This window comes from Solea senegalensis, linkage group LG11, assembly GCF_019176455.1.
Source record: "Solea senegalensis isolate Sse05_10M linkage group LG11, IFAPA_SoseM_1, whole genome shotgun sequence".
In the NCBI taxonomy this organism is placed as follows: Eukaryota; Metazoa; Chordata; class Actinopteri; order Pleuronectiformes; family Soleidae; genus Solea; species Solea senegalensis.
The window spans coordinates 6281052-6295085 of record NC_058031.1 but is presented as its reverse complement, the minus strand read 5'-3'; the positions used below and the strand labels follow the sequence as shown (position 1 = coordinate 6295085).

General features: G+C 40.7%; 2 protein-coding genes across 4 annotated transcripts; both read right to left on the bottom strand.

Moving 5' to 3' along the window:
* Position 1: 1 nt before the first annotated feature.
* LOC122776874 (F-box only protein 6-like) lies at positions 2–3680 on the bottom strand. Of its 3 annotated transcripts, none has more exons than XM_044037634.1 (6): positions 3430–3680; positions 2087–2336; positions 1869–1983; positions 1674–1769; positions 808–943; positions 2–728 (listed from the first exon to the last, which is right to left on the bottom strand). In XM_044037634.1, the coding sequence occupies exons 2-6, from the start codon at positions 2334–2336 to the stop codon at positions 582–584; spliced, it is 744 nt and encodes a 247-aa protein (XP_043893569.1). In that variant the 5' UTR covers positions 3430–3680; the 3' UTR covers positions 2–581. The 3 variants fall into 3 exon arrangements, with proteins under 3 accessions (XP_043893569.1, XP_043893568.1, XP_043893567.1); XM_044037633.1 differs by having other exon boundaries at positions 3438–3680; XM_044037632.1 differs by lacking the exon at positions 3430–3680 and adding an exon at positions 3016–3423.
* A 1000-nt stretch (positions 3681–4680) lies between these two features.
* On the bottom strand, positions 4681–13981 carry dnajc11a (DnaJ (Hsp40) homolog, subfamily C, member 11a). The gene is made up of 16 exons (XM_044039315.1): positions 13886–13981; positions 12334–12463; positions 11991–12064; positions 11255–11356; positions 11023–11151; positions 10779–10901; positions 9861–9934; positions 9581–9770; positions 9388–9473; positions 9158–9274; positions 7503–7658; positions 7305–7374; positions 7017–7074; positions 5775–5917; positions 5455–5584; positions 4681–5164 (listed from the first exon to the last, which is right to left on the bottom strand). Exons 1-16 carry the CDS (start codon positions 13955–13957, stop codon positions 5139–5141), a joined length of 1680 nt encoding a protein of 559 aa, XP_043895250.1. The 5' UTR covers positions 13958–13981; the 3' UTR covers positions 4681–5138.
* Between the last annotated feature and the right edge of the window lie 53 nt (positions 13982–14034).

Below are 14034 nucleotides of genomic sequence, written 5' to 3'. Positions count from 1 at the left end.
GTTGTCTGTTGTGAATACATAGTTTATTAGCTAGTAATAACTATTTTTGACAGAAAACCGGGACAAGTATCGGAAAAGTACAGTCAAAGTATACATCTGATTTACACAATACATTTTTAACAACTGACATTACAGAGCAGTGCAAAAAAACATTTTCTGTTATCATGGCTTACTTATTTCTGAAGGGTTTACATTACAATAGCATTAGAGAGCATCACATTTGAACTTAAAGGTACATTTAAACATTGTTGTGTTAAAGTTCAGATTTCCACACAATGATAACAGCTGAGATCTCTGTGAAGCAAACACATCATAGCCAACCTGTCCTCCTTCAAAGCTGCTCGTTTCATAATCATATGCCATGGAAGACCTGTTCTCAGGGATTACGTGATGGCCCTTTGGTCTTGGAACTGAAACGACTAAATTTAACTTCATATGCTGCTGCTCCACTGGGAGGTTTTATCATAGCTGTTCCATCATCCCATGAATATGTAAAATGACTATACATCATATAAGGCAAATATGACCTGAGGCAGTTCCAGGTAAAGGCAGGCAGTTGGTATCAGACGGTGCCCAAGAAGCTATCTATCCTCTGCTGGACATATCTCAACACAGCTGTCAGTAACACGAATTCCATACCATCCTGCCCAGAACTGAGTGTCCTTCCCTCCGTGGGTAAAACGGATGTATCTCACACCTGGGCCGTAGTTGCGGAAAACATGTGTGATCTGAAAAAACACCAGAGGGATTAGATTTGTTCTAAAGCCCTCTGTATTCATTTAACCTTTGTGTTTAGTAAGTACGTACCTGATTCCATTGCTTATCGCTCCACTGCTCAAAGTAAATAGTCTCGGGATCAAAGGTCTGGATCGGCCTCTTATTTTGATTCAACAACTCAACACAGATGTCATACTCACAGCCACAGTCAAATCGGGGTGCATACCTGTAACACAATGCACAAACTGTGGGTCAGCGGTCAACTGGGTTCAACCATGGGCAAATTTGTCTTCTCAGCGCTATATACATATACATATATATACAGTGTATATATATATATATGTATATGTATATATATATGTATATATATGTATATATATACATATATATATACACACATATATATATATATACACATATACATATATACATATATATATATTTATATTTAAAGCTTATCCATTGAATATGTTTTACACTGTGGCTCAATAGAGAAAAGCCAAAGAAAAAGAAAAGCTGAGGTGTAATATAGGTTACACATTGTTCACAGACTTTTATTTAATGGCTGAATTAAAGTATAGTTACAGTTCTATACCTGGGTTATGCAGAAATGTGTCCCTGATCACGTGTATGCAGCATTGCATGTTACAAAGTCAGAATTTGGGGTGTTTGTATCAGTCGGGTATACGGCCACTGCACTAACCTCTTATGCAGTTGGATCATACTTAGCCGTACACAATGTTTTAAATGACTAACTGGTTTAGTGCCTTAGATATATCATTGCTAAACTTGTTTGTAACCATTTCTGACTCTAATGGTTTGTCATAGGTGGAATATCATCAAGTGTTATAGATAATGTTACCCAAACTGAAACATTTAGATTATTATTGTGAGTACTTAGTTTTGCCATTAATTTAACTAGTACAGAAAGAGCCTTTCATGAGTAGTGTTCTCACCAATCAGAAATTCTGATGTCTGGCTGGAAGTGATCCATAAACGATGGGTTGTAACCTTCCTTTGTTAAATTAATCAGCTGGGTCTTCTTGCACATTCTGCAGAGAGCAAGCAGTGTTTTGAATTAGTCATGAAAAGTGTGTGCTAAAAACAGCAAGTGACCCGTGATGTGTGCAACTCTCCTGGTGGATACTCACACATAAGAGGTCACAAAGTTTTTCTGAACCGCCTCATTTGGATGTGGAGCCATAACTCCTTCTACTTTCCACTTATCTCCACCGTTCTCCAGTAAATGCCAACCCTGCATTTTGTCTGTAAAATAAAGGGGTTGTCAGAAAAAAAGTATTGTAGAGCAGGAAATCAATGGCGTTAACACAACCAGGCGTTGGGTAAAGCGATGTTTGTGGTCCCTTACATTCTGCTCTAGGATTCTTGATTAGATTCCTCCTCTGCTTGCACAGGAAGAAAAACAACCTCCAGTCCTTGGATATGCTGGACGCATCACGGGGGCGATACCCTTCTCTTCGACACCGCTCCTTCCACAGAGATTCACTGTCAGCCACTTCTTTCCATTGGGAGCACACCAACCGACATGTACGCACCACCTCAACGGGAGGGAGATTTAGGAAGATCTCCTCCACGATATCCAGTGGAAGGGGGAACATCTGACATGGGGTGGAAAAAGGAACAGAGAAAAGCTGAAGCTTTGTCCAACTTTGGACTGGTGAAATCAAACCGTTTCAACTGCATACCCTTGGACAGTTCTGCCTCTGTACCTACCTTTACATTTTATCGATAACCTTTTTACACCCTTATATCGACATTGGGATTGATTGGGCTTTTACTTAAGGTGGAGGAGGACTGCCGATTTCTCTTTTTCTTACAGCCTTATTATTGTAGATGTAAACTAGCTATTGTGTCACAATAATAGCAATTCTCACCATGAGGCAGACATCTCAAACTTTGCATCATAAATACTGTTTTCATTGCAAACAAGATGCAGTTCCAAATCAAAACAAACACCATTATTGTGATATTACGTTCAATAATAATGAATATACAATTTTAAACTAATATCACCCACCCTTACTGGACATTCGTGACCAGACTCGACCTGGTTTGAGACCCCTGCCATAAGGGTTTTCTGTGAGGGGCCGTTTGTAATCGTTTCAACTGTCTAAACAACTTTGCTCGTTGTCTTACGGACGTGACACAGCATCAGCTGTGCTGGAAGAGCTACTAATGATGACGTGACGCGTCTCCCTCAACACAGATTCACCTACGCTTGGAGGAGACACTGTGGTTACCTTGTTCGTGGGTTATACCATGAAGTGAAGAACTTACATATCCGTCTGAAGACGAGGTTGACGCTATTTCGTCTGAAGGCCGAGCCATTCGCACGGGTGGTTCTTTGCTAAGAGTTGCTCCCATAGCGTCTCTTTTCCGCTTCATGCCCGGGACAAGCCCACAATAAATGTACATACACAAGCAGCGCCCCACAACGCTAACTAGTCTGTAAAACACATGTACATATTACACACTGCGTAATAATACGATTTTAAGCCGTTCGACACAACGCGGAAGTGCACTTCGAAATGAAGCTATGTCGAGCTACAGGGAGGAAACATAAATGTCACATATTCCTCCAAGTGCAACACAGAAATGCTACCGAGTTTTACCCTCAGTTTACAGGTTAAGATACACTTTCGTTTTCATGTCAATGAATAAACGGCTGGGGATTCCCAGCAAGATATTCACCGTCTTACCCGGTTCGGTCACGGTGCGCTCGTTCTCCACCTCAGGACACCAGGAGGAAAGGAGCGCGGGCGGTGCTCGACGCTCCAATGTCGCAGCAAAGAAGTTTTATTATCACGTATTTTGAATTAGTGGTTTCCACACCAATTACTTGCATGGCAGTAAGATGTAGGGAACAAAAAAGCAGCTGTTTTAAATATTTAAATCGAATCTCTCAGTGACATTGTCAGTCTGCAGCTGTACATTTAAGTCGTCGATGGAACCAAAGGCGGGGGTAGACTGGACAGGTCGTCAAGGGGCAAACATATAAAAACGAACAACACTGAGGTCAATCAAGAGTGTGATTAATCTATGCGTGTTTTGGGACAGTGGGAGGAAACCCATGCACTGGAATATGTCAACTAATATATATTATGTCTGTGAACTCCACACAGGGTTCGAACCGGGACGCGAACCAGCGTACTGAGATGTGAGGCAGCAGTGCGCCACCGTGTGGCTCCTTCTTCATTTCAATTATCTACCATTTTAAATGCTTTAAAATGTGTCATTTATGACACCTCTACAATTGGCTGGTGACTCAGCAGTTCACCACCCCAAGGGGAAAGAAACCTTTAAATAGAAACTTAACCTCAATTGTTTACAAACGTATATTTAGGGTTATACAACTGCCGTCCTTTTCCAGACGTTAAAAAGTTGCCAAACAGTCAAACACAAACATTGCAGAGTGAATAAAATGCCTGCATCTAACAATTGTGTCATGCATTTTTCCACTAACTGGCAACCCCACATCTGTTATTTATGGATTATGCCTGATTTATATTAGAAAATGAATGAGACAGCATCACTGTCAACTTTCAGTTTCATATTCTGTCATTTGGAAAACATTTATTCTTTTCGAACACAAACCTAATGATCTGACTGGAGTCGGAATTGATTAGTAAATAATGCATCTCCAACAAATCAGCTGAATAATGAACACCGAGGGGCAGGCACACTGCTTCAGGATAACAAACTAATAAAAACAAATTAATCAGATTAATGAACAAACAGTTCCTTCTAAGGAAGAGTGTGATTCATTGTCAGGGTGGTTTTGTCTATATTGTTTGCCTGACCCACTTGGTATACTTTTTTTAGAGACAGGGTTGCCTATTTCACTAGAAGCAACATCAAACTTCCAGTTAATCAACTGCTTTTAATTGAAAAGGTGAAATCCGGTCACGTCACTATCAAAAAGTCCGACAACACGATGACATATAAAATGAGAGATACTTGTCTTTAATAATATGGCAAACAAACAGAGGTGCATTCATATCTTCAATCACATAGGCACTGCAGTTTATGTACAAAGCAGTACATAGAACTTCAAAGATCATAAATTACAAGCCATACCAAAAAATAAACGGACACCAAAGAGGCTCGACAACCTCGGAAGCAGAAGGTTGTTTTAGCCACCGATTTTGGTGTCACATTAGAATTTCAAGCAGGCCACAACTCTGTCTGTGGATACTGAATTATGATCACCCCAGTTTGTGACTGTTTTACTGCGCTCTGCATATTTAAATGACTATAAAGACAAAAAAAAAAGAAAAAGAAGAGATAAATGCACAATTTCTGAGTAACAAGGACTTAAATCCACGTTGTATCTAAAACACGTTGATCCTTCTTCTGACAAACAGCTGAATGGTGACTTGATTTGGTCAGCGGAGGAGTATCTATGTGTCGGCGTCAATCCTGTGAGCTGTAGAGCAGGAAACAAAGAAGGAAATAAGTAAATAAAATAAGGCTAAAGCTGGTGGGAGGCATATGAAGGTGGCTCAGTGGATTTTAGGAGGAAATATACATCTACAGAGAATACGACCAAAAACATAAAGCCGGGGTTGTTGTTTGGTGACAATTCAAGGCAACGTACCATCTACTAAATCATTAATCTGCTATGAAGATGCTAAACACCACATTAAATGAAACAAAAAGACAACACATGCCCGTGTGAGGCAGCCACTCTGATATATAGTGCACTAAAGGACTTACATTGCTTTGGTATCCTGAGTGGTTCTGCGTCTCCTGACAAGACTTGATGCATGACTCCACGGAACTGATACAGCACCTTCAGGCTCTTCTCCTCCCCCACACAGGGGTCGTAGAAGCCAGGGAGTCCAGACTGCAAAAAACATCACATCATACAGCAGCAGCAGCAGGGGCAACCATCACAGAGCAAGTTGAGGACACAAGTTTATCCCTTCATACACATTCAGTATGAAATACAGTTCACTGTATCTCTAGCTACAGTAACATTACAGCTAAAAACATCTCTACTTGTTTATCGTGAAGGTTTGCATTAATGTGTTCACCTTTGTGGCCTCAGTGAGGATGAGTTTTGAGTCTTTGACCAGACACTGCAGTGGCACGGTTACGTCAATGACCTTCGCCCGCTCGTGTTTCCGACTGTTGTCCGTAACAAACTTGCCGTACCAGGCGTTGAGGATGATGAGACCTGATTCAGGGGCAACATTGAGGACAGCTTTTAATCAACTGCACATTTAACGTCTTAACTTTGTTTTCTCTCGGATTCAAAATGCAAATGAGTCAAACAAACACCTCGCCTAAAACGATTCAAAAACTCAAAACGTGCAGATATTTTCAGTCCAACTCAACTTCCCACTTCCATTATGTAATGATTTTAACGTTCTGTTCAGTTCAGAGCTTTACTGTCCATCACAAGGAAACAGCGAAAAAATCACAATCATCAAACTTCAAGTTTATAGAACGGTCAATTAAGTTAAAAAATGCATCGAATGCCAATCGAACAAGATAAAATGTGTACGTTAATTCTGACTCTGTGGAGCCTGGATTGTAACATCCAGAAGGAAGAGGAATGATTTAATCCAGAAGTAGATGATCTAAAGTGGACAGGGCGGACCAAGCCTTCAACAAAACCTGTCTGTCATAGATTTGTGTGAGAGCTGCTCTGCCCCGCCTCCCCCCCCCCAATTATTTAACATGACATTTGGCAAGAACAAAACAAAAAGACAGCACGATTAACTGCAAGATGCATTATGATATTGGATCATTTCATGATTTATAATCAGTTTAATAAAATGCTTTTGACTGTTAGTGACGGAAAGTCGACAGGGAACTCTTTTGACACTTTAGTGTGCTAAGAGGTGTCAAAAGCCGACCATCACTTGCCAAACTCCTTATTATACTTTTTGCTGAGAGCCAACTAAGAAGCCCATGTAACCAATCCACATGAGAAAATAAAAATAAAAATAAAATCCACTATTATTTCTCATTAAAAAGAAAATACCCACATCACCACAAAAATCCCCCTTGATACTATGTAAAAATGTAAATTCTGGATTCTGCTATAATGTTGTTGCTGGATGTGAGTGTAGGGAATTCGTGGCTAGCAGGAAATTAAACCAAATTAAAGGAGATCTAGATTTTATTTCAATCTCAGAAACGACACTGCAGTGTTCAATTGGGAATCACTTTCAAAATACTTAACCTACTGAGGACAAACCAGAATCCATGCGAACGCACGCGTGCACACACACACAATAAGCTCATCCCTTAAGTATTACAGATCTTACCCATTCTAGACTCCTCAGCTTCAATAATCCGGCGCACAGACTCCTGCATTAGCAAGACCTTTAGAGATATTAAAGAACACACAGAGGAAGAACAACAAAAACAATGAGATTTCAAACAGATTACATGAACAAATGTCAACTCAATGTCAAGACTTTGTATTTAATCTAATCTCATTTTAGCCCCTCGGTTCCAATGTCAAGTTATGCCACATCGCATGCATTTCTTATCCAACGCTGAACCACAGTGACACCACAGCGACACGTGAGCATGCGGAACACAACACTCACACTCGACTCTGCCTCCTGTTTCTTCTTGGCGATATTAGAGGCCGAGCTCTCCTGCTGCTTCTCCAACTCTCTGTTGAGTTGGAAGACGAATGGAGAAATAAAATTAGCTCATAAAATCCAGCCATATTATCACATATGGCACTACCTCCAATAACGTTCCTTGAATGAATCAACCAAGTTAAAGAGAAGGTTCCTTACTGTTCCTTCTGGGACTGCAAGTAGGGCCGGATAATAAGCTGCTGCATGGCGAGGTAGAAAACCAATGGTCCAACTGTGGCATAAAATACAGCACTTGGCAGGAGCTGGTCAGTCAGGTGAATCGGGAAGAGATATGTCTGGCTGGCTCTGTTTAGTCTGCAGGTAGAGAGCTGGTTTCATTATTTAAAGCTAACTGGCGGAGAAAATGAGAACTGTTCAAAGTAGATCCAGTGGAGTACGTTGCTGGTAATACTATGAACCACATTTAGCATCATCTCATTTGCTATGGTTCAGTGTACAAAGGTGTTATTGTCTTGTGCAGGGGCTTGATACCACGTTTTTCCTGTTCCAAAAATAGTCCAAGACAGCTCTTTTGGATATTTAAGGGCTGGGTCTGACGTTTTCCACAGTGGGCGATGTGGACAAACACAGAGGAACTCACAACACATGACACCTGACTATTACACCAACTGTGATGACAAATTCAAATACAGTACATATGGAGTTGGTCCCTTTTTGCAGCTCTAACAGTTTCCACACTTCTTGGGAGACTTTCCCTCAGATTTGGAAGTGTTTCTATGTGAATTTGTGTCCATTCATTCTGTATGAGGTCAGTGGGGTTGAGGTCAGGGCTCTGTTTTTCCACACCAAACTCGTCAAACCGTGTCTTTCTACTCCTCGCTTTGTGCACTGCGGCACAATCACGTTGGGATAGAAAAGGGCCTTCCTCAAACTGTTGCATAGCACTGTCTAAAATGTTTTGGCTTGCTGAAGCGTCAAGACTGTTGTCCTTCATTGGAGATAAGGGGCCGAGACCAAAGCCAGAATCAAACACCTGAATTCAAGGTGTGGCCAAATACGTTTGTCCATATAATGTACGAAAAGAAGGGTTAAAAGTCCTGGTGAGAATTATCTGCTACTGGAATGGAACGTGAGATCAAGTGGGCAAGCCATTTCAAAAACATAATGTTATAACAAATATTTTGCTCCTATGAAGAGGAAACAAACGGCACACAACTTGCTGCTTTTTATTCGCTTGCTTACATTCAGTTCATAATGTAGTAATTATACGACATCAATGGTTTTTGGATCGTATTAGCTTCCACATTTCTTCTCGTATCAGCTCATCCCTAGCCACAAAGAACTTTGTGGTTTCGTTGCTGATCTGCTGCAAAAAGCCTTGTTTAAAAATTGAAAAGGATTGAGGGAACTGATTCACTGACATGAGTGCATTTACTTTGAAACGGGCACAGAGAGTGCAGTGTGTGTGGCATATGCAAAAGATATTGAAACTGTGGTGAAAGATCTTTTTCACCGTCTATCCTGCTGACAATAATGTGTGGTGTGTTTCTCTCTCCAGTTAGAAAATAATACACTAATATGAATAACTGATCAAAACTGTAAGGAAGTGTTACACCGATCTGCTTAAACATTAAAACATATAATTGGTTAAAATGTTATGAGTAATTACTGTTCTTCTAGTGTCTGTGTGCATCAACTCTGCTACCTAGAAACTCATCGGGTCCAGTACTGTCACCAAAGTCATCCATTTGCAGGAAACTCATCTGACTCGTGATATTGTAATTTAATTCCAGTGGGCGCCATCAGAGCTGTGACGAGAACCAATGACAGACAGAAAGTGGAGCCATGCTTACTTGATCTTGAGGGAGACACCTTGGGGTACTCCCACGCTGACGGTGGCCCCAAGGACGCTGTGTCGACTGATCTTCCTCTCAGCACCGTACTCCACCACCGTCCCAAAGAAACCTGATCTGTAACACACAGACACAGTCACTACCTGCAATGTTGAGTGAACCGGAGTTCAGTTCTTCAGCAAACGCACCTAACGGTGAGTTTCAGTTACGGATTATGTACGACGACATACTTTACTGAGCCCTTTATTTTTGTCTGATCTTCGTCCTGGAACTTGTACTGGTAGCTCATCATCATAAAAGTGTGAGGAACGCCAAGCTGCACAGACAAAAAGTAAATCATCAGACAGAGTCTCAAGAAGCAACTGTTGATTTTTAAAGTGTCTTGGCTCATATTAAAGTTAAATATAACTGCTGGCAGCAAACCTGCAGTGCGAACGTGAAATGGCTGCTCTTGGTGTCCCTGACTACGCTGGTGTTCATAGAGGACTGGACGCCCCATCGCCACTGCAGATAGCCCATAGTGTTCTTGTCTAGATGGCGGGCCAGAACCGTGGTGAAGCCGGGACGCACGCCTCGGGATGAAAACTGGAGCCCACACTGAGCTGTCACAAAGCTGTGGAAGAATAATTGTTCTCATCAGAAAAAACGTAAACGTACAAAAAAAAAAATATATATATACTTTCTCGTGTTGTTGGACATCTACCATCTCGGTGTCAAGTTACGGAAGATCTTCATTCCTAAGAGAGGCCCATGGGTGTCTCCAGCACCTAACTCTACCTGTGTACACACAAAATGCATCCTCATGACAAATCATTTTTCTCTTTTTACAAAAGGTGTAGTGTGTAACATTTAGGGGCATTTATTTAAAAAAGCAATATACCAGTAATATAGGTGGATGGAAGTGTCTATTTACTTTAAAATATAACCCATTTTACAAGAGGAGGTGGGGTTAAGTAATTATTACCAGAGCTTCTCAGTGATTTTAGTCCCATTTTAGTAATCATTACCGGACAATGTCAGTAAAGATTATGGCGACCTTCACATGGGTAAAAAATGACGGCGGGAGCGGAGCTTGCAACAGCCGTAGCGGCGACTCCGTGACAGAGCCGACAGATGGGGCGATTTACCCCTCCCAATTGTGGTAGTATTACTGACATTTCTTATCCCGTGCGAATTGGACATTAAAATTACCGATGTACTGTGGTAAAATGACATTACTCCATCTCCCCATGTAAAATGAATCCTGTCCAAATAGGGCTTTAGAAAAAAGTTATTTAGGCTGCCATTTTGCACCACCCTGTTTCTACAGCAGCCTGAACATAAACGTTACATCTGATGCATAAACCAACGGAGAAGAATAAGGTCATGGCAGGGAGTGTGAGAGTGGAGAGAGTAGTGAAAGAGTGTTTATCATTTGGGAGAAGGGAGAGGGGGGATGAGCGGAGGAGTTTGCCGCTTGTCGCACTCTGCAGTCTCACCAGTAGTTGTCACTAATTGTTACACAACACACCTTTAAAATGTGCTGGGTGTTTTGTGACAAACAAAGAAAGAAGCGTGCCGGTCATAGCACACATACATGCGAGTGTGTGTTTCCCACTGAGATGTATGTAATGTAGCATACCTCTCCCCACCCTTTCGCTGAGGTGACTCTTCTCAAGGCCAAGTTAATGGTGCCACCTCCATTTCCATTGTGCGTTGATAAGGAGCCAGACAAAACCGCCGTGTCTTTTGCAGTGAGAGGAGCCTGCAGGAGGACACAGAGAACTATAAACACTTTGATATGATCTCAAACAACATCATTGACTCTTTTTATACAAAAAAAGCCCCCCACTAAAGAACACATCACTCAAAGAGCAACACGTCACCTCTATGGATTGTGATATATGCATCCTGTTGATTTCCACATGAGGGACTCCTCCTCCAACCATGTCCTCAAAGTCTTCCTCATATCTGTCAAAGAGGTCCGTGGCATCAATGCCCACACTAATCGTTCCCTGTGAATGGCATATTCAAATATAAACAGTGCATACTTCGTGACTTTTTTTTTTTTTACATTCAGTTCAATACGAGGCTTTTTATCTTTTCTTAAAAATATACCTTTGGATTGGTCCTTTGTTGGAGCCTCCTCTCCTCGCGCTCTATCTGAAGACGCTCATATTCCTCTCGGATCTCTGCAGGGGTTCTTTTCCTTTCCACCACCTGGAGCCAGAGGATAGAATTTGAATGAAAAGAAAATGAAGGACTTGCTGCTTCAGAAGTTGCAGATGAAACCGTTACAGTGAAAGAAATTTCCCTGGTATTTGCCTGAAGCGCAAATATTTTCTTCACGTGTAAAACACACACATTTATAGGTACAGATTAAGCAAACCAAGGGCTATTTCATGCAAATTTGCATAGTGAACATCTACAGAGATGAACAGATGACTGTCCCTGTCTTTGTCTTTGTATTCTTCTTCCTTATTTAATATTATTTTAGCCTTGATGGATAACTTCTGTCAATGGACGATCAGTACTGTACATTATCTGTGTACTGTTTTATTACTGAATAAAGAAAAACATCATGAACATTGACCCCAATGTTAATATGTATGACATGTGAATGGTAACTTTTTTGTCATTATTGTCTTAATGCTGCCAAAAAAAAAGCATTCCAAATAGAAGGCTGTTGGAAAAAGCAAATACTATAATTCTGCTCAAATGCCACAATCCATGCATGATAATATATAAACAAAACACAAAGCCCTGTAGTAAGTTGTAGGTGGTGAGTCTGACAGATGTGATTGGAAAATTCAGAATACCATGTTTTGGCCTGAATAAATAATGGTGGACTTACCTCCCATCCTTCAACATCGAGTCCCCGCTTGCCGTAGATATCATAAATAGCTCGTGACTGTGGATCTCTGAGCACTAGAAAGATACAAACCACCATTAATATTATTAGCAAGCAATTAGGGCTGTCTTATACGCAGTTATACAAAGATGTTCTTGTTTTGCTGTTTGACACAACTTCAGAATAAACTACAAACAATTAAGGTCTGACATTCATTAGTTTTACATGCTCTCACGAGAACTTGTCTAATAACTGTGCTTTCCTCCAGTTAGGCCTGCCTTCCCACTTCTGTTGTGAATTTAGCTCCATGTGTTGCTGCAGAGTCAGTCCCCAAAACACCGCTCACCTTCATAAGCTTCATGCACGAGGTTGAAAAGCTGTTCAGCTTGCCGCTTGAGCTCAGGGTCCCGGTGTTTGTCTGGGTGATAGAGCATGCATAGTCGTCTGTATGCTGCCTTCAGTTCATCCTGTGTGGCCTGAGGGAAGAACATTGAAATAGTATGAAAGAGGAAATGTGTAGGAAAATAAAGTACATGAAACAGTGCATGATGTAAAAGCACAGCTTTCCTGTAACTGATATTATGGATCACTTAACACTTCCTTGAATTCAATAATATCCACTATAAATGAAAATCAGTGTTTAGAAGTCTCATCACAAAAGAATGTACAGTATATGAAGTTGCTGCTGATGCTACGTGATTGTTAAGATTGTTATGAAAAAGACTACAGTGCAAAACTCCTAATCTCCTAATCACATCTATGATCCCTTTAAAAATATGTGTTTACACATTTGGAATCAACCGAAAACATTTATTTATTTATTTATTTTTACTGCAGGGCAAATTACACATACCAATGATTTTTTTTTTGATGTGAATAAAAGTAGATACAACCGCCGCAGTAAAAATATTCCTTTCTGTAACCGCCAATGCATTTTTTTGCTTTCAGTAATGATTTAGTAAGGTGTTTATACTTCACAAAAAGTCTATAAATTAAAAAGTGATTAAGCGAGTAGGGCTGCAACAATTATTTCATTATTCGTCAGCTATTTTTGTAATCGATGAATCGGGTTGTGTATTTATTTTTCTTCAATAATTAAAACAAGCTTTCAGATTTCTTAAATGTGAATATATTCTCAAAACAATTTGAGAACTTAATTTCCAACATTTTCCAACATGATCTGACCAACAATAATAATCAACATATCGATTGATTACGAAATTAAAAGGCTGGTTTCTAAACTTCTGTTTTTGACAACAAAGTGAAAATCAAAATGTCAAAGTCAAAATGATGACAAGGAAGCACGAAAACAAAAAGGACCGTAAAGAGAGAAATTTACTACAAACATATGTTTTGGTCGTTTTTAGTCATTCTAATCAGGATATTCTCACATTCTGTCCACTGTCCTGTCACTTCAAAACCCACTGGACAGTAACAGTGAGCTGAACATGTTCTTGAATGAACGCGTAAACACAATAAAATGTTACTTTTACTCATGAGTCCACACTGTATGACGAAATCCTGAAGTACAGTACAGCTGTAGCATTAGCCACGGTGTGTGTGAGTGTGTGAGTGTGGAGCCCTGTCCCGAATCCAAGAGTTCACCGTGAAACTAAAGAAACTAACACTTTATTAACATTAACTCACAAATCACCGCTTCGTCAACTGACACGTGAATGAGATCGAAAGCCTCTCGACCTGTTGAGTGTCACGCGAAACTTTCACGCCGCCAAGAGTCACTGCACCCAAATCAATGTCGAGGGTCACACGCTAGCCACCTAGCTAAAGTTGAATGAGATTTTTACGCAGCCATTGCGCGTGAGCCGCATAAATCGTACAGGCTCACGGATTAATGCACGTGCACAGACGTGTACTGGGATTACGGACACAAACTGTACCTCTCTTCTGACATTCAGCAGGGAATAATAGTCATCACTGCCGATCTCATCATCGTCCAAGGCAGACGCCATGTTTACACCCGGTCATTCCTTCTTCGTATCTTTGACGTCACTCAAACGCTCGTTTGCGTTCTCTGTCGCCCCCTTGC

Coding starts and splice junctions, on each gene's coding strand:
- LOC122776874 (XM_044037632.1), bottom strand. CDS start 3,153: ATGTACATTTATTGTGGGCTTGTCCCGGGCATGAAGCGGAAAAGAGAC. Junction 2,337..3,015: donor CCTCGTCTTCAGACGGATAT/GTAAGTTCTTCA, acceptor ACCCCATGTCAG/ATGTTCCCCCTTCCACTGGA. Junction 729..807: donor GCGATAAGCAATGGAATCAG/GTACGTACTTAC, acceptor GTGTTTTTTCAG/ATCACACATGTTTTCCGCAA.
- dnajc11a (XM_044039315.1), bottom strand. CDS start 13,957: ATGGCGTCTGCCTTGGACGATGATGAGATCGGCAGTGATGACTATTAT. Junction 12,065..12,333: donor CGTGCATGAAGCTTATGAAG/GTGAGCGGTGTT, acceptor GTATCTTTCTAG/TGCTCAGAGATCCACAGTCA. Junction 11,152..11,254: donor AACAAAGGACCAATCCAAAG/GTATATTTTTAA, acceptor TGCCATTCACAG/GGAACGATTAGTGTGGGCAT.